Source organism: Schistocerca nitens, chromosome 12 (assembly GCF_023898315.1).
Source record: "Schistocerca nitens isolate TAMUIC-IGC-003100 chromosome 12, iqSchNite1.1, whole genome shotgun sequence".
NCBI lineage: Eukaryota > Metazoa > Arthropoda > Insecta > Orthoptera > Acrididae > Schistocerca > Schistocerca nitens.
Window position 1 is genome coordinate 5,217,941 of NC_064625.1, and position 22,763 is coordinate 5,240,703.

The 22,763-nt window shown below is 42.5% G+C and overlaps 1 protein-coding gene across 3 annotated transcripts in view; it reads left to right on the plus strand.

Annotated features, from left to right (window-relative positions):
* LOC126215093 (SAC3 domain-containing protein 1) overlaps positions 1 to 16,088 on the plus strand; it is a 48,256-nt gene extending 32,168 nt beyond the window's left edge. For 2 of the 3 annotated variants that reach the window (XM_049941740.1, XM_049941741.1), the window contains 2 exons: positions 5,067 to 5,259; positions 15,902 to 16,088. In XM_049941740.1, coding sequence (XP_049797697.1) covers positions 5,067 to 5,259; positions 15,902 to 15,985 — 277 coding nt within the window. In that variant the 3' untranslated portion in view covers positions 15,986 to 16,088. The remainder of the gene's footprint in view (positions 1 to 5,066; positions 5,260 to 15,901) is intronic. The other variant, XM_049941742.1, reaches the window with a different exon arrangement.
* Positions 16,089 to 22,763: the final 6,675 nt, after the last annotated feature.

Genomic DNA, 22,763 nt, shown 5'->3' on the forward strand with positions numbered 1-22,763 from the left:
ACTACCACGGTAAACGGTGAGGTGACAAGAGTCGTGGGATACCTCCTAATATCGTGTCGGACCTCCTTTTGCCCGGCACAGTGCAGCATTTCGACGTGGCACGGACTCGACAGGTCGACGGAAGTTCCGGGCAGAAATACTGAGCCGTGCCGCATCCTGAGCCGTGCACAATTGGAGAAGTGTTGCCGGCACAGGATTTTGTACACAAACTGACCTCTCGATTACGTCTACGTCCCGTAAATCCGCCACCGTTTGGGAACGTGAAGTCCACGAACGGCTGCAGACGGTCTCCGAGCAGCCGAATGTAACCGTTTCTGGTCAGTGATCGGTTCATTTGAACCTGGGGACCAGTCCATTCTGTTTAAACACGGCCCTTACCGTTACGGAGTCACCACCGGGTTGCACAGTGCCTCGTCGACAACCGGTACAGTGGCTTTGTGGGATCCACACCGGACTCGAACCCCGCCGTCGGCTCTTACCGAATGAAATTGGGACTCGTCTGACCGGGCCACACTTTTCCGGTCGTGCGGGGTCCGGCCGATGTGGCCGCGAGGACAGGAGAGGCACTGCAGGCGATGTCGTGCCGTTAGCGGAGACACTCGGGTCGTTCGTCTGCTGCCGCGGCCCGTTAGTGACAGATTTTGCTGCACTCTCTGAACAGATATGTTTGTAGTGCATTCAGTTTTGGTTTCTGTGGTTATTTCGTGCAGTGCCGCTTGTCGTTTAGCACTGACAGCACTATGCACTACTGTTGTCGGTCATCGAGTGAAGGCCATTGTCTGCGGTGAGAGGTAGTGACCGAAATTTGGTATTCTCGGCAAACTCTTGACGTTGCCAGCCTCGCAATATTGAACTCCCTAATGATTTTTTGAATGGAATGTCCCTCGCGCGTAGCTCGATCGCGTCGCAAACCTTTTCGCACGAATCACCCGAGTACAAATGACAACTCTGCCGATGCACTGCCCTTATATACCTCGTGTGTGCAATACTACTGCCATCTGTATGCGTGCGTATCACTATTCCGCAACTTTTGTCACATTATTGTACGAGGTGTCCAAACAGTCTCTCCGCAGTGCCGTACGATTGTTAGCCGCGCGTGCCGTATGCCACAGTGAATATACCGAAATGAAACTCGGTGAAATGCGAGTTATTAATTTATTGAAGATTCATTTTTATGTACGAATTTTCACATTAAATGTTGAAAGTGTCCCCGTTGTTGTCGAATGTACAATTCAATTTGTCTAATCGTGTTTCCAAACACGAGCTGTAACATTTCTTCCGTAACAGAAGCAGTGAAAGTGGATATTGCAGTTTTCAATTTGTCGACAGATTTTGGACAGTTTTTATAGACTGTTGCTTTTGCTGCACCCCAGAAGAAAAAGTTAGGTGGTGTCAGGTCAGGTGATTGTGGAGGCCCGAGTCCCTGTGAAATTATGCGATCACCAAAAACATCGGCAAGCAGTGACATTGAAACGTGAGCTGTATGCGCGGTTGCACCATCTGATTGAAAGTAACCGTTCACTGTTTCACTTAACACAAGTTCTCCTACGAATGGATACAGAATATCACTGCAGTATCGTTGTGCGTTTATTGTTTCGTTGAAAAACCCGGGTAGGCGAACAATCGTACGGCACGTGAGGCTGACAGTCGTACGGCATTGCAAAGAGACTTTTTGAACACCCCGTATTTTTTTAACTCGGTCAAATTTATTTTTGGGTTATGTGAGTGACAGAATTAAGTACCACAATCTTACATTTATATGAATACAAACTAACATTGTATTTACATGGCTTTGATATACAGATACACTGACTTTGCTTTGTGTATTAATTGCTTTACTTTTTTTGATAGGTTTTATTTATATTTTTTGTTAGGAAAAATGGATTTATCATCATTTCTTTTTGATTTGGGTGACTACCCATTACATTTTGATTTCGTTTTGTTTACAAATAAAAATGATCCCTAGCAAGCAGCAAAGTCTTTCTTAATGCATCAGGGTGGGTAAAATACTGAGGACCGGGCCCGACTCGAGAATCCACAGAAGATCGTGAGGTGAGACTTGCTGCAGCTCGAGAACATCAGACTTTAACTTGCTGTGTAGAAACTCTTTCCAAAAGCGAAGCACAATGTAAATCTGAACAAGATGCAGTATTTCAGTACTCAGAATCCTTCATTTGCAGAGGTTTAAAGTTTCTTCTCTTCGACATAACTTCAAAGAAGCAGAAATTCTGATGGGAAATGGTATTCTCGAGTGAGTTTTTATACCTCAAATCCCAGTTATTCCTAACAATTTACGATTTTGCTTTAACTGTGTACAGTTCCCGGCGATCTCGTGTTATAACACGACCGTAAACAGAGGACGAGGCCATACACTGCATGTCGCGGGCACGGACCTCGGTGCCAGTTGCGTTTCGCACGGACGGCTCTGTGTGGCTCTCTCCCGTGTCGGTGAAGCAGATGAGCAGATGAGCTCTTCGTTCGTGGCCCCAATTGTACTGCTTCCGACATCATGTACAAAGAAGCTTTACAAGTGAAAAATGAGTTCCAAACGTATGAATAAATAAATACATGGGCAGTGGTGGGTTTCTCAGCTTGCTCTAGAATATTTCTCAAGTGCTTCAGTCCTATACGAAACAGGGCTACAGGGGATACAGAATGCATACAAAGAAGAGGGCCACGAACAGTCACAGATGCCAGCCATCCCACAAACACTTACTTTGAGAATGTGCTTTAAGTGATGAAACTAGGAATATATTTCACACTTCACGTATCTCTCAGATGCGAAGACGAGGTTAAACTAATTTGAGCGTGCACATAAGCATTTAAACAATTGTTCTTCCAGAACTTCGTGTGTGAATGAAACAAGAAGACAACCAGTATTTGTGGTGCAGTGGGAAGCAGCCTTTGCCCTGCTGCAGTGGTTTGCATAGCCCAAATGTAGATGTAGTTGTAAGTATGCAAGTCTGTGAGATTTGGCAATCTTTGTTAAGGAAATAAAATCGCTCTGTTGATTCTGCTGCATCATTTTTGTCTGAAAAGAAAAAGAAGAATGGAGAAGAGAAATATGATGCAGCCTAATCACTTAGAATATTTTATAAACATTTAAACCATTTAGTGCAATCACCTAGTGTGCTAACTTGCAGTTTCTTTACCCAGTATCTCAAAGCCTTGATTTTTTTTCCTGACATAAATCAAGAGTAATGTAGCAATTAATTGACACCTATATGCAATTTCCATGAATTATGGAAATCGTTGTTGTGAGTATGCTGTAAATAATGTGTTTTATCTTAAGCAGAGTTTTACACTATCCACCTTTGTTCCAAGTTCTAACAAGGATTCAGAATTTCATTTGAATATTTAGAATGGCTTACGTCTCGAACTGTATGCCGATTCTTTCTCGGTGGAACTTTTTTACGTTCTGCAAAAATAATTTATTTTTTGTATACTGTATATCTAACGTTGTGCACACCAAACCTGATAGAGACGAGTAGTCGTTTTGTATCGAAAGGGGAGGAGGAGTGAAAATAAGAAGAGGATGTGAAAGGCGGGGGCAGAGGACAGAGGATGGCCACCTGGTGACTCTTAAGGGAGAGCGGGGAGGCAGGGGAAGTTATCTACAACTTGTGCAGAATCCAGACTGCACTCGTAAGATCGAATGATGTGAAAGGGAGTCAGATAGGGTTGTCGTGTATCTCCCACATTGTTCGATCCGAAAATAGTGCTCATAGTAAAGGAAACTGATGAGAAAGATGGAAACGGGAGTACAGTTCAGGGAGGAGAATAAAAAACTTTGGGGATTAACGATGAAATAACTTTTGTCATGCAAAGAATTTGGAAGAACAGTGAAATGAAATGGATACTGTCTTAAAAAGAGATTTTGAGGTAAATATCGAGAACAGTAAAACTAGGATAACAGACTGTAGTCTGCAAGGGTTCGTGCTGACGAATTGCAACGTCTCGCAGTTAGGCCCTCACGCAGGTCGGACGACTGCCCTGCAGAGTGTCAAAAAATTTTCACACAATGCTTTCCTAATAGAAAATCTGTGTGTCGGTTAATGACTCACTTTATTATCTGTTCATTAAATTGTGAGAAGTCCGTGACACAGAACTTCTCCAGGAGGGACTCCACGGCACACTGTGTCGCAGACTCCGTGGACACACTGTTCGATGACGTAAGCGTGTCGTAAAGAGACCTCGTGTCACTGCACAGCACACCGGGAGTACCTCAAATGTAAAATTACTGCCAAATAAAAACACTTTAACTAACGAACGCCGTTGCTCTGAACCTCGTTTGAAATGTCCACACTTGCTCAATCGTACACAAACATTGAGGGCACAAAGTCTATTCAGATGCTCTCTATGTTTAGGGAAAACTTACCCTGTACCCCACGAGTGGGATTTATTGGGCAGTGCTGTGGAAATTGGACTAGGAAATGAGAAACTAAAAGTAATTCACGTGTTTTGCTGTTCGGGCAGCAAAATAACTGACGGTGGCCAAAGTAGGGAGGATATAGAATGCAGACGGGTTGTAGTGCAAAAAGCTTTTCTGAAAAGAGCAATTTGTTAACATTAAATATAAATTTAAGTGGTAGGAAGTATTTTCTGAAGGTATTTGTGTGAACTGTTGCCTCGTACAGAAGTTAAACTTTGGCGGTAAGCAGTTCAGATCGAAAGAGAGTAGAAATTTTTTATACGTGTCAATGTATGACAATGCTGAAGATTAGATAGGTAGATTGAGTAACTAGTGAGGAAGCACTGAATTGAGCTGAGTAAAAAAAGAAATTTATGGCACAATTTCACAAACAGAAGGGATCGGTCGACAGGACACATTCCGAAGCGACGACAGATCACCGATTTGGTTAACGGAGGAAAGTGTCGGAGGTGAAAATTGTAGTCGGAGATCGAGGCTCGGATACATTGAGCGGGTTCGAACGGATGTAGGTCGCAGTAGTTATTCGGAGATGGACGTGCTGACACGGGATACATTACTACATAAAACTGCACGGAGCCAGTCTCCTGACCAGACTCGGTGGCTGTGACGTGTAATGGGGCTGTGCATCTGCCAGGCAGGCCCTGCGGGTGATGAGTGTGGCCTACAGCAGCCGCACCCTGCGCTACCCGACCGCCGTGCTCGCGGACCTCTTCTCGGCGGGCAGCGCGGCCGAAGTCGTGGACGAGTGTCGGCACTACGGGCTGAGCGCCGACGTCGACGCAGGAATATCTTTCGACAAGAACCGTTTCGACCTCAGTGTACGAGTGGTGAGTACGAGACGTGTACAGAATAAACACGTCTATTAAGATTCCTGCATGTGGTCACGATTTAGAGCCGGCTACCTCGTCGGATAGAGTATGGTCCCGTCACTGCCGCTTTCGGGCAGCTCGGCTCGTCACACGTCCGACGTGTCGCGTGCCTCGTTCGGCTGACGGGGTGACGGTCGAGTGTAGTACGAGTGAGATACTCGTGTGTCGCCCACGTAGGTCGATCTGTCTCCGAGGTCGACCGGGTGCCGTATCTGGCGTGTGCCGTGAGTGACCATGTAAGGCGGAGACGACGAGAGGCGACGCGTGTGGGGGACTACACCTCGACAGCAGTGGTTGCCGCAAACTGTTGCAGATTGTAATTGCGGATAGGTGGATCGGTTGCATCTACCGATACCGGATGCGAGGCCTTCATCCCGTAACACGGTGGTGCTGTGGTGTGTGATGTTAGGTGTGCGTAAAGAGGAGGACAGAAGAGTTGTAATCCTTTTTTTGTCACGTAATGTAGGTTATAGTGACTGGCTGATCTTTAGCTTAGCCCGAGTTCCGTATTAGCCTGGAAGGTGACAGTTCAGTTGTGAGTTGGTGAAGCACTATTGAAGGATCCAGTTAATTCAATTATTCACACTTTTGGTAGTGCTCAGTAATGGGTGATCAGTGGCCACACAGTTGGTAAGTCAGTGCCTCGTGTATGTGTAACTGTGACTGCCGCAGAAGATAGAGGAGACACGTGGGTGCCTTCCCTGCATACTCAGAATGTGGAAAACATTACCACAACGGATGAGTTATGAGTTTTGATATGCTCCTATAGCAAAAGTTAGGATTTGCTGGAAACCAAATGGAGGATGGAGAATAGCACTCTTTGCCCCTTCCTCCTCCTCCTCTGATATTTTGAGCACATCTGGGATTCCAACAAACAAAGGGTTTCCCCCAGAGCCAATTCTGACTGACATCTGTGAGGCTGTGGGCGGCAGTCAAAATGCAACTCCGCGGTGGTTTCGATTTCGTGTGGAGCCGAGCCGAGCTCTGTCAGTAGCCGAGAGGTTGGGGGTAGCCAGTTGCTCGGCTATTTGAGAAATCTGCAGACACGAAGTGGTCACACTTCTGAGAATAGCTCACGCATCTAGAGCAGACGCATTCTACCGCCCCAGTCTCAGTTGTTATCGATGCGCAGTGTTTGTGTTAAAGAATTTCACAAATAATAAAATTGATATTCGTAATAGTGATCACATCCGTCAGTGACCGTTCGAAATCTAACTGCACAAAAGTATTTATGAGGCCTCAATATATTATCGTACACTGAATGAGAAGTGCTATTAACAGTGTAAAATACAATGCACCGATTACATACGGAACGATACTACGCCGACCGTCGGTCATCGTCTCTCAATTACAACTGCTATTCCGTGCACTAACAGCCACTCTGCAACTGCTACAATACAACTCCATCCCCACTTTCTTTTGTGCCTCTACATATCGTCTACATTGGACTGTATTTATACTAATAATTCACAGATTATTTAAATAAACTTATTTCATACAATCTATGTTAATGTACTTTGAATCAATAGTGTAATATAATTGATACATGTTTCCATATGTTCTCTTGCTCTTCTGAATATATACAGGTGGTTTGATAAATCCGGCAAAAAGCAAGGAGAATGTTTTTCACTGTCAGTTTTGGCAATCTCACGAATTTTTATTCGGCTGTCTTACATTACCGTATCGTGCATTTTGTCAATGGTTTCCTTTGTGGTCACCTTAGTTGGATGGCCGGAGTGCTCTTCATCTTTGGTGCTTGTCCAGTCATGTTTAAATTCATTAATCAAAAAGTAAATGATCTTCAGTGATGCACAGGGTTCGCATGAACTTCATCCAGTTCTGTTTTGGTTGTGTGCCAGTGCAACCCTTCAAATGAAAATGTTTCATAACAGCATGAAACTCAGTTTTCTCAGTCAAAAAACTGACCAATACGAGTGCTGTCGACAAAGAACTGTACACCGTACATTGTTGAAATTCTTTATGTGGTCCTTGGAATAATCTAGCTCACCAATGATGAGGATGCAATAGAAATTTTCCATTCTTTCATGGAAATTTACCAGATGTATCAAACCACTCATGTAAATTAATCATATCATATTTTTTTAAGCAAAAGTATGAAGCAGTATTAATTATTATGTATTTGTAAACAACGAAATATGAGGGCTTTCAGAAAGTAGGAAATGTTTAGGCATAAAAAAAAAAACTAAGTACAAGAAATACATTTTATTATATACATCTGAAAGAGCGACTTACATACTACTTTTCCACATAGTCACCAAACACATTGAGGTACTTATCATAGCGGTGGACAAGCTTTGAAAGACCTTTGTTGTAAAATTCTGCCGCCTGAGACTTCAGTCGGCGAGTCACGCCCTCCTGGAGTTCCACGTCGTCACCAAAGCGCTGCGTTGCAAGCCAGTTCTTCATCTTGGGAAACAAGTGGAAAGTGCTCAGTGCAAGATTGGGGATGTAGGGCGGATGAGGGAAAATTTCCCATTTGAATGAATCGAGGAGTTATTTAGTGCGGTTTGCCGAGTGAGGTTGGGCATTGTCGTGCAAAAACAAAATTTTGGAAATCAGTTTTCCTCAACCTTCGTTTTGAACTGCTCTTCTAAGGTTTTGCAAAGTTTGGCAGTACTGGACAGAATTTATAGTTGCTCCATGTTCGAGAAAATCAATAAGAAGCACACCTTGCCTATCCCAAAACACTGTCACCGTCATCTTCCTTCCTGACGAGGTTTGCAAACATTTTCTTGTTTTTTTTGGGGGGTCCTTGTGTGCCCCCACTCCATGGACTGTAGTTTTATTTCACATTTGATGTGTTTCACCCAAGTCTCATCACCAGTTGAAATTTGATCCAGTAATGAATTACCATGTTTGTGGTTGGCCTCCAGAAATGTCAACGTTGCCCCTTTCACTGTTCTTTATGGTGCTCTGTAAGCATTTTGGGCACCCATTGTGCACAAAATTTGTGATAGCCTAGCTTTTGAGTGACAATTTCAAATAACAAAATGTCGTGAAACTTGTCGAAAAGAAAGCTAAAGCTCTGTTATTGTGAAGCGACGGTTTTCACGAATTGTTTCATCGACGTTAGCGACAAGATCGTCAATCACAATGCTCGGGTGTCCACTCTTCTCTTCATCGTGAACATTGTTTTGGCCATTTTTAAACCGAATGCAACATTTCCAGACTGAACATTCACTCATTACGTTGTTTTCGTACACTTCGCACAGTTCACGATAAATTTCTATAGGTTTTAGGTTTTTTGTCAACAAAAGCCATATCGTAGACCACACATCACAACTGACGGGATTTTCGACCGCACCTCACAACTGACGGGATTTTTGATTGCAGCGCACATTTCAAATTTCAATAATCGAAAAAATCAGATGCACAGAGATGTTCCCGCTTCACGGATCACCACGCGCCTAGCGGTGTCAGACGGAAACGTTCCCTACTTGCTAAATAGCCCTCATATGTAAATTAAAGTAACTTTTCAAATTAAAACATATTAGGTAAAATGAAACAAATTCTCAGGAAACTTGGTAATTTAAATCATTATAAGTCAGTGTATTAGCAAAAGTTTCTCAGAGGGTCAAAATGAGTAGTACTGAAAAATTTCATATATCTAGTTTTTCTGTAAAACAAGATATTGTCAGTAAAACTACAGTATGATCGAAATAACTTGTGAATTGTGTGAATTGCGACAGTGGATCGTGCCGCCATTACTCAGGTAATAGCACTGACGAGGCAGAGTCCTCTCTAGCACTGCCGATAGATCGGCAAGCTCGGGCGTGACCTGTCGGTTGATAGGAACAGATTGTGTCTGTTTTCTGTGTTCGTCAGCTTTTGTTGCAGAATAGTGTTTTCGAGTATCGGTAAGTCTTCCATTTGTCTGCTGTTGTGAACTAGTGTTTTTGGATTAGGACTATTTTAATCAACGAGCGACACATACCGGTAAGTGAGTTACTGTAAAAGTGATAGTCTGAGAACACATTCACCAGCTTCGAAGATACAGAGGGTCGAAAGGGAAATTACAGTCTGCAGACGAGGACACTGATCTGGCTGTTTGGAACTGGAGTGCAGTAGTAGATGTCCAATTGCAGATGTAGAGGACAGTGATGGGCAGAACAGCTGCTACACTTAACATTTGTTGGTCTACTGTGCTGAGAGTTGGCATTGCAGAAACATGAGAACAGTGTAGCAATGCTGGGCAGGAAAACGTGTTGTTACAGACAGATAACTGAGATGGATGCATACCGGCAGGATGCAATATGCATAGGAGTGTACAGTTATTGCTGACATGAGGAATATGCTACTAAAGGGCCAACTGGGAAATCTGGGATAAACCCAGGACTTTTTTCATCTGGGGAAAAACTGGGAATTTTTTAGATTTCCAGGGATTTTTCATTGTTTTAGTTTTCAATTACATTTTTGTAATTTTGACTGCTAAGAAGTGATACTCTTACAAAGAATTTTACTTTAGCCTGTTAATGCAGAATAATACTGCAGCAACAAAACATAAGGGAGAGGAAAAACCAAAAATAAAACTTAAATTGCAGAAAAAAATGCACGATTTATAAAACAAAACACAACGTGCACACAATTGCCTGCCGACAGCAAAATGTGGGCTGGAAAATACTGTGAGTGGTGGTTCGAGAAGTGTTACTTTCAAAGTACATTTCCTTTTACTCGAGATGAATTACGTTACGTGTGAGAATGTTTAATGAATTTCTTAAATTAAAGAACATCTGACTATCATTCAAAAATTAAGAATTTGAAGACCAGCCACTTAGAAAAATTTTGGGCCCAGAAGGTCAGGCAATTGTGTCATTATTTAAAATTTTATTGGCACATTTGTGGTCAGTATTTCTTAAAGGGGAAAACACGTAAAAAAGAGTGATGGTGCATGTGAAAGCATAACTTTTTTTGTAGCTCTACTATACGTGTATTAATTTAAACTGTTAACTTTTCGTATTTGTGTGTTCGCTCTACTTAACAGTAATTATTGCTGTCGGGTGACTAAATCACGTGTCGTGTTATCTGAATATCTGCTGTTACCTGCTGGCGAGATCATTGCTGACAAAAGCGCATCACAGTCTCGATTTCAGTGCTTCGGAAGCTACCGTGCTGTGTTTGGCGGAATTTGTATTTATGCTTTCGTGATACGAAAATATGCAGTTTACATGTTGCTGTACGTCAAAGATCTTTTCAGAATGCTTTTTTTTATTTTCTGCGTTTTGTTTCCTAAAGTGCTGGGAAGTTGTATGCTGGTGTATATAACCTTTACCATTCAATGAATTGATAAGTTTTACAGTTCCGAGAGAACATATACTGTCACTTAACACGGAGAAAGTGTATTTTCACACCGGAAAATCTTATTTCACCGGGGAAAAAATGTATTTTATCTCTTAAGTCCGGGAAAAACTTGGAAATTATTTCTCCTTGTTCATTTATACACACTGTACTACCGTGACAGTTTCACAGAGTGATTATCTAATTTTCTGATCCAAAATATTCCCAAAAATTCAACAGTAGTAACGGACAGTGGGCCGTAGTGTTACAACATTCTGACCCCTGCCCACTGTGAGACTGAATGCCTGGAGGCATTTGAAGTATGTGGAGAGGTGAGGAAAGAAGAACACAAATGAATCGGGAATCGTCCTAGTGACAATACGGGCTGCAGATGGGGAAGTCCACTGATATAAGTGACCACAATAAAGAGCAAATTGTTGTGGCTAGGGAGCAAGCCTCCCAGAAGTGGTGAAGCTGGTTGGTTAATTGTGTGCTACTGTCGTGAGCATCTGCCGGTAGTATTTTAAGGGTGGTGACCCACGATTAGGCGACAACCTGTGACGACATCTGAGGCTCCTCACTAAAGTGGAGGCTGGCTCGCCCACTCTGCAACGCAGGATACGTGTCAATCTGTGGCAGATTGGATGACAGAAGACGAGGTGTCTGTAATTAAAGTTCCAGTTTTTAAATGCTGTAGGAAGAGAACTACTGCTCTGAATTACATTGAACAGCACATAGGGGTAAATGTCAGTGAAGGAAAAAATTTAACAAAAATTCTATAAACAGATGGAACTTTAATTGTCTTAATGTAAATGAGGTCTGCTACACATGACAGATGATTCACAATCTGACTAATATGGTTTGAGGTGCACATTACACCATCTGTGCTGCCCAGTGAGCACGACTTCGTGCACTCGACGACTGTGACGTTATTAGTTAGATAAGCTCATCCATCGTGACAAGGTCGTATAACACTGGATGGGAAAAATTGGTTTTTAATTGTTCCGAGGCTAAAAACTGCATAAAAAGCAGCGTTGCAAATATTTTGTAATTCTTCTAGGGTCTTTTTAATTGTCCTGTGGCCAAAAATACATAAAAAGCAAACTAACATCGGTTTCTAATTGTCGAGAGACCGGCGTGAGACGTATTTGATATGCTGTCCGCTGTTTCCCATTACAAGCTGAAATTGAGAAACGGCGTGTTTCACAACAAATCAGTGTGTCTCGTCAGTCACATTCAGAGTGCATTGTGCAATGTGTGCCTTTTAGATTAACTACATTTGTAACTTGAGTGCTGAACACATCATCTTTCAGATAACCTCACAGCCAGAAGCCAAATGGCAAAAGATCAAATGATCTTTACAGCCATGCTGTAGGGAAATGACAACTGATAATTGTAGGAACTCCGTAACGCTTCTGCAGCGGCCGCTTCACTGGCTGTGCAATGTACGGAGGAGCACCATCTCGCATAAATTGCGGATATTCTGCAGTTCTGCATATTGACGTGTCTCGGAGGTACAGATGAGCTTTGTCTGACCGGAGAATATTCTGTGGCCATTCAGTGTCCATTTCCGTGGGAGCAAGAAATTCTAGAGTTTGCAGATCAGGAAGTAGCTCCTGAACACAAGTGGTTTTGTTTGGATAGCAATGTAGGATGTTTTGTAGGATTTTGTGCATCACGTTCACAGGGAAGTCCGACGTTTGGATTATTCCCTGTGCACTGTACGTTTGCACACCATCGCTCGATCCCTCGTGCAGTGCTGTGGCCACATCTTTGACAGATGTCAGATCAATTGTTTTTCTCACTCTATCACTGACCTGTCTTTTCAAATTTTGTAATCTTCTCCAGACATCAGACCAATGCCTATTTTCATACTCTGGAGTGTCAGGAACTTCTATAGGGTTACTGGCCACAGTCACCATTCTCATAGCAGAGTTGTACCAGCAGTGTGTGATCCTTTGTGGAGACGGTAGTGTCGGGCGTCTCAGACGCAAACTGAGGAACAGCCGTGTGTCACGTGTTTGTCGACGTGTATATTGTGTCACTTACGACGCCATTTATTGGTCAAATTTTCATTTTTTTTAAATTTTTTTTATTATTTTTTTTTATTCCACGGCGTTTCCCCCTGCATCAATGGTATGCTGTTAAAATTTGACATCATTCTAGCAACAGTTTCCTTTCTGCACCATTTTGAAATTGGAACTTTAATTACAAACACCCTGTGCAATGTTAGTGCAGGCATTAGTGTTTCGGGGAATTCTATGTGGCAGATGCTGTTGACGATGGTGCTCTGTAGCGTACATCACCTACACATTCCCACTTTGACCGACATCGTCGTCATCTTCGGTTGCAGTGGGCACGAGATTGTGGACATTGGAATGTGGATCAGTGGAAATGTGTTGCTCATTTGAACGAATCACGTTTCTTCTTACATCCGATTGACGGTCGTGTCTGGATATACTATCCGGAGGCAAACTGCTCTTAGAAACGCACGTGGGTCAGGTGGGTAAGTAGTATGCTGTGGGGAGTATTGACCTAGCCATATGTGGGACATGTGGCAGTAATCGAATGCACTGCAGTAGCTGTGTATTACACGAACATTATTGTGGACCACTCACATATCTTCGTGCTCTGTGGCGACCCCGACGGTGACGGCACTGTTTGGCAGGAACTGTCCCTGTCACGAAGTGAAAATTGTGCTACAATTGTTTGAGGAGCATGATAGTGAATGCATGTTGGTTTCTGGATCACTTAACTTGATCTGAACCTCAGACAATACATACGAGATACTATCTGGCATCAGCTCCGCACCTAAAAACCATCGGTCCATAATTTACACGGACCGCGTGTAGATGTCTCGTGCTACTACCTCCGGAAACCTACCGAGTTCTTGTCAAAACCGTGCCACACAGAATCGCTGCCTTATTGTGTTCTATATTTGAACCGACACACCGTTAAGTACACGGTTATAGGTGTTTTGGCTCATCAGTGTAAATAAACAGTGTGTTGTAGGAAAGTAAAGATGTCGTTCGAAGTAGAGAGGAACGTTCCACCGAGGAAATCTAACCCGATACAAGTAGTTTACAGAGCTCGTATTACTGTTGAGACCAGAAAACCCACACTATTTGGTCGACAGCAAAACGTGCAGGTCACTTCTGTACATAAGAAGGGTGAAAGAATGGATCCACAAAGTTACAGATAGATGTCCTTAAAATTGGTTTGCTCAGAATCCTAGAACATATTCCAAGTTCAAATATAATAAAATTCTTAGGGACCAAAAAGCTCATGTTCACGTATCACTCAGATGAAACTCAGCTTGCCCTTTTCTCACGTGATATACTACAAGCTAGGGATGAAGACCAACAGGTAGATTCCATATTTATAGAGTTCCGAAAAGCATTTAAAATGGTGCCGCATTGCAGACTGTTAATGAAAGTACGAATGTACAGAATAGGTTCCCAGGTACGTGATTCGTTCGAAGACTTCTGAAGTAATAGAACCCAGAATGTTGTCCTCGACAGTGAGCATTCGTCATAGATGAGGGTGTTATCAGGAGTGCCCTGATAGGACTACTATTATTTTCTATATACATGAATGATCCAGAAGTTTGTAGTGGTTTGCTGATGATGCTGTGCTGTATGGGCAGTCTTTGAAGATGAGTGCCTGTAGTGTGGTACAAGGTGACCGACACAAAATGTCTAGTTTGTGTGAAGAGTGCCAGCTGGTTCTAAATGGCAAAAATGTAAGTTAATGTCGATAAATAGGAAAAACAAACTCATCTCATTCTGATACAACATTAGTAGTGTCCTGCTCGATACAGTCACATCGTTTAAGTATCTGGGAGTAATGGCACAAAGTGATACAGAATGGAGTGAGCATGTGAGGATTGTGATACGGAAGGCAAACGGTTAGCTTCAGTCGATTGGGAAAATTTTTGGAAAGTGTGATTCATTTGTGAAGGAGACCACATAGAGGACACTCCTGTGACATGTTCTTGAGTGTTTAGGATCTGCACCGTGTTGGATTAAAGGAAGACACTGAATAGTTTCAGAGGCAGGCTGCTAGACTCGTTACTGGAAGGTTCGAACAACACGCGAGTAATACGGAGATACTTCGGGAACTGAAATGGGAATCCCTGGAGAAAAGGTGACGTTTGTTTCGAGAAGCAATATTGACAAAATTTGTAGTGCTGGCACTTAAAGCCGTCTCTAGAACAATTCTACTTCCACTTCACATAAGGACCACGGAGATGATATAAGATAAATTAGGGCTCGTGTGGAGGCATATAGACAGTCATTTTATCCTGTTTCTTTTGGTGAGTGAAACAGGAAAGGAAATGAACAGTAACGTACCCTCCCCCACGAACCACACAGTGGATTGCGAAGTTTGTAAGTCGATGTAGATCTAGACGAACTGTTTGTGCTAAATGGCCAAAGCGTAATTAGGCTTCCTTTGGACAGCATATATTGCAAAGTGATTCATTGTACACAGGTTCAAGTGGAAAGTAATGTGGCAAGAAGCTACAAAAATTTTATTTTGAAATGCTGTCGAAAGAATCTGATGTGAGAGTTACTACCCTGTACGAATCTTGACTCGTGATCAGTGCTAAGGTAATTGAGGACGTGGATCTGTGAATGATTACTGCTAGAACAAATCGAAGAGATGGTCATTCGTCTAAGAATTTGTACCATTTCTCGGTCCGAGGAAGAGAACGGCATCGATTGGGTTGTTCGGCCTTACACAAAAACTCTCAGTAGTTAGAAAAAATCACTGACAGAAGTACCTTTTTTGGTATTTCCATTTCTTCATTCCTTAACATTATATTCTGACAGCCAGTTAACAACTAAAATCTGTATGTGCGCACGGTGCGGATAGTTTGTGCTGATGATGACATTCCCCTCCACGACTGCCAAAAGTCACACTTTATATTGACTGTGGAAATGTTGCAGCTTGTTACATTCACCACCAGAAAAAAGTTTGCTGTGATGGCATTGGTGATTCAAACTAATAAAAGTGTGATGTTTGCTAGTTTCAGAGTGACGAGTGATATTTAAACGTGTGTAATCTCAGGTGAAATTAACCTTATAGAAATGGATCGAGTGCCTGTGTGGTTTTTTAGGTAATTCTTAGACAAATATTTAACATGTCATTACAGCAAAGAGCACAAAGCTATTTGTTGTGGTCGGGGAAGGGCCTGTAAATGGGGACCAGTTATTTAACCCGACTGGTTGTTTGTTGTAATTACTGGTATTTCTATTTCCACTGTGTCAGTCGCATACTAACATATATTCTTTTATCTGTACAGCGTACGCCGGTCCGCCTGAAAGCAGTCGACCGGAAGCTGGCTGCGGCAGACGTCACAAAATTGTTGCTGGGAGAACCTGTGTGATCATTTGGGAAGCAGTAAGCATTAAGTGGCACGTAGGCCTATGTGCCGAAGGACAAAATATGTAATCCTGTGTTGTTGAACTAGTAAACCAGTGGAGTGACTACTGCTTTGAGTTTCTTTTTATCCTGCTGCCTACTTGCTAACAACAAGAGAGCAACCATCACTAGAAAGGGACTTCCATAGAAGTTAAAGAACAGGGTACGTAAAACACCTCTGTTTTTCTCTACATTATACTGCAGTTAGTACCTGTGACCCTAGCAAGTTGTTAGTTCCGTATGTTTTAGAGGATGGAAAGGGGCATCATTGAGTACTCAGTTTTAGCAAGTGTCTACAATGTAATAGTCTCACTGCAGAATGGTAGCAAAAGTAGAAAATTGACAATACTGAAGACTGCGAACCGTATCGCACGGGGCAATGTTGGCACGTCGATTAGTCCGGCACGAGAGAAACGACGATTGAAAAATCCTGACTCTTTATTATTGCTCGGACACTATACTGTGACAGTTTTCGGTGGGTGACGTTTTTATTTACGGTTGCTAAAGTTACCGGTAGAGTCAGCCCTGTCTCATCACTCTTAGTGGCACTGCTGACAGTTACAAAAGCCTCACGCATTCACTACTACACTTTGTTTTGCTCTGTACCGTGTGTCGCTCATTGCTCACGTCTCGTAACTCGAAATGAGTGAAGATGCCACTCTGGGTCCGTCACGGGTTTCCGGTACGACTCTAGTGACCCCTAAAAGGAAAGGTACATTTGGAATACTGACTGGTGCACTTAAAACGATGCTCAATTTGCCAGAGTACTGCGAGGTGGAAAAGGAGTGCCAAAACTGCCTACATCTGTAAGGGAGCTGCCACTTACATCAACAGAAGTGTGTCAACCCTAAACAAAATTAGAAAGTTTGCAAACTTGGTAACCCAGGGAAGAAAGGGTCAATTTTGGTTGGAAATTGTACTGTAAAAGTGTATAGCTGTTTATATTTGATAGTGCTTTCAAGTAGGCAGCTGTTTCGTTCAAATTAATTTATTTTTATTTTGTTGCTCTTAGGAAGAGATGCAGTGATATTGAAAAAGCCAACAAGTTCAATAAATTAGTAGTAAGGAGTACTGCCGAGGATTTCTACAGTCGACAGAAAATAGTTCCTAGTGTGGCAGAACTCCTTCCAGTGCTGTGTGAGAAGATAAATTGGAGATGGGGCAGTACCTCACTAAAAAACTCGCTCGAGGCGATGGGGTTTGTACGTAAATCTGTACTGAACAAAGAAATCTCTTGCTGGAATGTGGTAACACTGTTCTCGGGCGAGCACATTTCCTCGCGCACGTGAGGAGCATTACGGAAGCTCGACAAAACATTTTTTACCTCGACAGTTCACGGATTGACAGTATCGTAATGTGCGGCAGATGACGGCAGATACCACGAGACGAATTGGGTGTTACAGTATGGGGAAGTGGCTCCAGAAAAATGGTAGTGGCAAGTGTCAGTTCGAAAAACGGGTTTGTAAAGCGAGGGAAGCTGAAGTTGACACGAGGAGGTTACCGAGGCCAAACGAACTCTGAGAATTTCGAGAAGTGGTTTTTGGAGGCGGTGCTCCACTCGTTCGGTCCAGTTCTCCCATTGTCGCATACAGCGCATTGTGTCACTGTAGGCGAGTGGACAAAACTCCACCGATATACTGTCTGAGGGTGGTGATCATAGAATAACTACACAAAAGAAAGCTAAAATGAAACAGCAATATGACAGAGGGTGAGCTGTACGCTCTGGGCTAATAGTGTGGGCCGCACTGTGGTTTGCTTGCCTGTAGAACTGCGATCTGAACACCACTGAATTCGTGTAGGCAAATATTAAACTTTATGTAAGGAAGAAAAATGTTTTTGGTGGCACGTTTGCAGCAAATCTCAAGAAACTCACACATGATGTCTTAGTTCTGTCACACCAGTCAGCTGAGAAGGGTACTGCAGGGAAGTATAAGACGAGGAAAACAATTATAGGAGGCACAAAGGTGTCACGGAAATTGCAATTGACAACATTATAATACATTCTAATGACTCTAGTGATGACTCATGTAATGCAAAGACAGTGGAACAGAAGAGCTCATTTTGGATACACACACAGCTGAAAATGAATCTTTGTTTACTGACTTTTTTGTGCAGTATGTAAATGTTTCAAATGTTGTGTATATTTATATTTAATTACATTGGTCTTCTGTCACACATTTTCTTTACCTATAATTTCATATTGTATCTGTGAACTGTTACACTCTTCGTAGCAATAGGTGTCTTCACTAGTATCGGCATTCACTATCGTTCTCAGTTCTCGTCGTTTATTTATGCCCGCGGCTGAGTGCCACAATATAGTGTCAGAATATTAACAGAAAATGTATACAGAACTGATAGAGGCACAGCATTTTGTAGCAGGTGAAGAAAACAGTCAACAACACAAATTTGTGAGCCTCCAGGCAGAAGACAGGGAGGGGTGATCTGATGTGTCCAAAGTGCTCCTCTTCCAGAACAAACCTCTCACTCTGCATCACAGTCCGCCATTTCGAAACTTCCTGATAGATAAAAGGGCCGAGTCAGAATACAAAATGTAGAGAAATTCTCATATGTGCCTTACCGGGATAATAAAGTCAAACATTTATTTGCTAAGTGTGAAAACGGAGCAGACTCCCAAAGATTCGTGCTGGAAACAACCACTAGGCTGTCACTAAGCATTTTATCTTCTGGGGGTGCTAACCCGGAGTTGTACCGGTTTAACTACCTGATAATCGTGGACACTGCTGCAGATTACTTTTTATATGTGTATTTAGGAGAAGAGCAGCTACTTCGAGAACATTCCCCTCCTCGCCACTAGCCGACTCCTATTTTTATCCACTGTTGACCACTTATATAACTTTACTTATTTCTGAGAACACTGTAAATGTGTGTGGATTGGAAAAGCAAAAAACTTGTTTAATGTGAACAACAGTATTAATTGGACTTCATGTCCCCCAGAAGTCCAAATAGTCTCACAAATTATATGAGCAGTGGCTGATATGGTACTATTTTTATCCATAAAGAGGGATGCTTAGTCTACTCGGAAATTATTTTAATTATTTGAATTCAGTCTTGTTACTAGCCACAAATAACTATGTTGGCACATGCTCAGTCCCCGAAGAGGCTTCTGCGAGATGTTCACTTAATAAACTGTACCCGATATCCTTATGGCACGAGACTTCTTTGACCTTAGCTGCATTACCCCAAAAGTATGCTAGCAAGCCCACCTTGAGGCCAATAAATTGTGAAAAGCTTATATAGGCATGATACAGGTAGGACTGAACTTTTTTTGGTTTAACTTATTTAAGTTTCTTATCTGTATGGACATACAAATAAGGAGAGAATAGAAGCTTTTGAAGTGTGGTGTTACAAAAGAATAATGAGGAAGTACTGAACTGAACTGGATAGAAAAGAAATAACAAATTATCTATGGCACAACTTGATTAAAAGAAGGGATCGATTGGTAGAACACATTGTGAAGTGTCAAGGATTCATCACGTTGACAATGGAAGGAAGTTTAATGGGGAAGGGGAGAACGGTGTAATTGTACAGTGAAACCAAAGCTTGAATACAATAATCAGATTTAGAAGAATGTAGGCTGCAGTAGTTATTTGGAGTTGAAGAGGCTTGCGTAGGATGGAGTAACATGGAGAGCTGCATCAAACCGGTGTTCGGATGAAGATCACAAGAAGAAGAAGAAGAAGAAGAAGAAGAAGAAGAAGAGCAACATGTGCTACAATCCACGTTAAACAAACAAAAAACACCTAGAAACTTTACACATGGAAGGTTGTGCCCATTGATGTCTACATCTGTTACCCATAAATATTTTTATTTGTTTGATATTGCATCATTTTGTGTGTGTGTGTGTGTGTGTGTGTGTGTGTGTGTGTGTGTTGTTTTGTCCTTTTGTCAGTGTACTTGTGTTTTTGGGAAGCTTCACAGTTTCAGTTTTTTGAAGGGTCTTGCAATATCTTTGGTAAGTCATTTATATAGGCCATGTGCTGAACCTCTGAGAGACTCCAAGTAGATAAGATTTCGTACTGAGAGGAGTTGAAGATGATGATAATGACTGGAGGGCTCGCAAAAAAAAGAAATTGAAGGTCAAAACTGAGTTGAGGAGGTTTTGGTAAATTAAATAGAATGAAAGCTAAGTTTCTAGTGTTTATGAAAAGGAAAACATACACTTCTGCCAGTTGGACTCGTTATTGGAACAAACAAATTGAGGTGGATAGGACATATAGCCCAGTAAATTGGTGGAAGGTGAAACAAAAGCTGTTGCTTGTTTCTGAGATAGCAGCCAAATGCAGTGTGAACAGACACTGCAGGAGCAAGTGGATGGCTGATATCTTCTTGATACTTTGGTTTGTTGTATGAAATTATCTTGTATCATACAGAATCACAAAGAATGACTGTGTGATTCTCTCTGTCTCTCTCTCAGGTGTGTGTGTGTGGCGGGGTGGGTGGGGGGAGGGGGGGGGGGTTGCAGGGGGTAGGGCATGGGTGAATTCCCTAACTGCTGTAAATTTCAAGTTGACCGTACGAGGTGCGATATGATAGTCTGAGAAAAGAAGAGATTAATAATGGAACTTTTGAAACTGCCACAAGAAAAACTTGCTAGTACAAATTCAATCATCTTCAGCCCAACTCCTTACTCACTAAAAGACGCGTTTTTCAACAAACATATGGTATGATTAAAACTAACTGGCACTCGATACAAAGTTCCGACATCTGTAGGCACCTGACGCAGTGCATCGTACACTGCGGTGATAGAAAATTGCCTTAAAAGTCTATCTCCAACAAAAATCAAGTAAAAAACCTCAAATTCATGTACTTTATAGATCTCTATACTGTTTGTAAGTATGTCAAAAATCTGTTGTTAATTTTTATTAGAGTAGGACTTACATTATTTTTTTTAAAAAAACAGACGGTTTTCCCGTCGTAAACAGCTTCAAAATTATCGCATCATACCTCAAAAACTATTGAACACACAGTAATACTTATTTTTCTTCGGTTACCAAAATACCTCGTTCAATGACAGATCTTTTAAAAATTATGTATTGCATTGAGTTTCCTATATCTAAGCTTTTGAAAATTGCATTTTTTATGCAATTGTGTCAATACTTGACTCGTAAGGGACAAGGTCGGATTAGGGAAGGATAGGGAAGGAAATCAGCTGTACACTTTCGAGGTAACCATCCTGGCATTTGCCTGAAATGATTTAGGGAAATCACGGAAAACCAAAATCGGGATGGCCGGACGCGGGTTTGAACTGTCATCCTCCCAAACGTGAGTCCAGTGTGCTAACGACTGCACCACCTCGCTCTGTAACTAAGAGTTATCTAGTTTAAAGTCTCTATCTCCTACAAAAATCATGTGAAAGTTATGAAATTCATATGTAGTATAGCTCTCACTAGTCTACTAAGCTTGTAAAAAAACCTTTTCTTAATTTAAAACATAATGGAAATTCCTAGATGAAGCAAAATGTAAAATACAGCAGAGGCATCCACCTACCTATAGTGGATTGGTGCTCGGCATCACAGAAACACACAGAAAACAGCATTCACACCAGCTTTCGAGCACTAGCTCTTTGTCTAGCAATAGTACACGCATTCCCACATGCAGCCACACAAACACACTCTTCCACGTGCACAACAGGTGTAATTGTTGATACCGATTACTTAAAGCAGTTGCCTGACGAGATGGAGGTGAAGAAGGGTAGGGAAGGGTGGACAAGACAAAAACACTACAGAGGATACAACAAAAGAAATGTAGGAAGAGGGAGAGGGGGCATGAGGGGAGGGAAAGGCAGTGGGAAAAAGAACAGAAGGGTGAAGGTGAAGAGGGACAAATGGTGGGGAGGACAAGGGAGAGAGGTTGAGGGCAGGGGGGGAGAGTGTGTGTGTGTGTGTGTGTGTGTGTGTGTGTGTGTGTGTGTGTGTGTGTGAGAGAGAGAGAGAGAGAGAGAGAGAGAGAGAGAATATGTCTGCATAGGGAGGGGCAGGTAAGAGTGGTGAGAGGAAGCAGTGCTTGATATGGATGGAGGAGGAGTGGTGTGGACAGAATAGCACAGGGAAAAGGCAACACATTAGTGGAGTGTGCAAACGAATTTTGGGCTTGCAGCCGGTCACCGTGTAATTCACTGCCCAATATTCGGTGGGCATCTGCGAGTCACCTTCAAGTGAGCCGTTGGAGACTGACAGAGACTCGCTCCGTTATAGCAAGCTGCAAGTGTCCCGTGCATGCATCAAAATTCAAGTTGACAGGCAAACCACATGTCACGGGGGCAGTGCCCTCACTGGTGGAGCTGTGAATTCAGTTGTCCTCCGTGTTACCGCTCGCCGTGGCGATTGCCGCACTCTCTCGTCTTTGATTAGAACAGATTGTGAAGACGACTGGGCTCCGTGCGCTGTCCATCTGTTAGCCGCTATCACGGTTTGTCAGATTTTTCAGGAGGCGTGTTTCTGTGGATTCTTTAGTAATGGAGCCCGAAACAGTTGTAGCTGTGGTCTGTATCACAGTTCTGTCGTACTCTATTGAATGTCAGTGGAAATGCAGCATTTGGCAAGAGCAGACTTGTTTGGTTGCAAAAGGCAAATGCAATATTGATGTTCGGTGCAGGGTTCTTTCACAGTACATGTGGTCTGTCCAATGTAAGCCATACCCCACTGACAAGGTATTTTGTAAATTCTGGCTTTCCGCAATAACGAGTCGTCCTTCACCTATCCCAAAAGGTCTGCAGCCTTAGA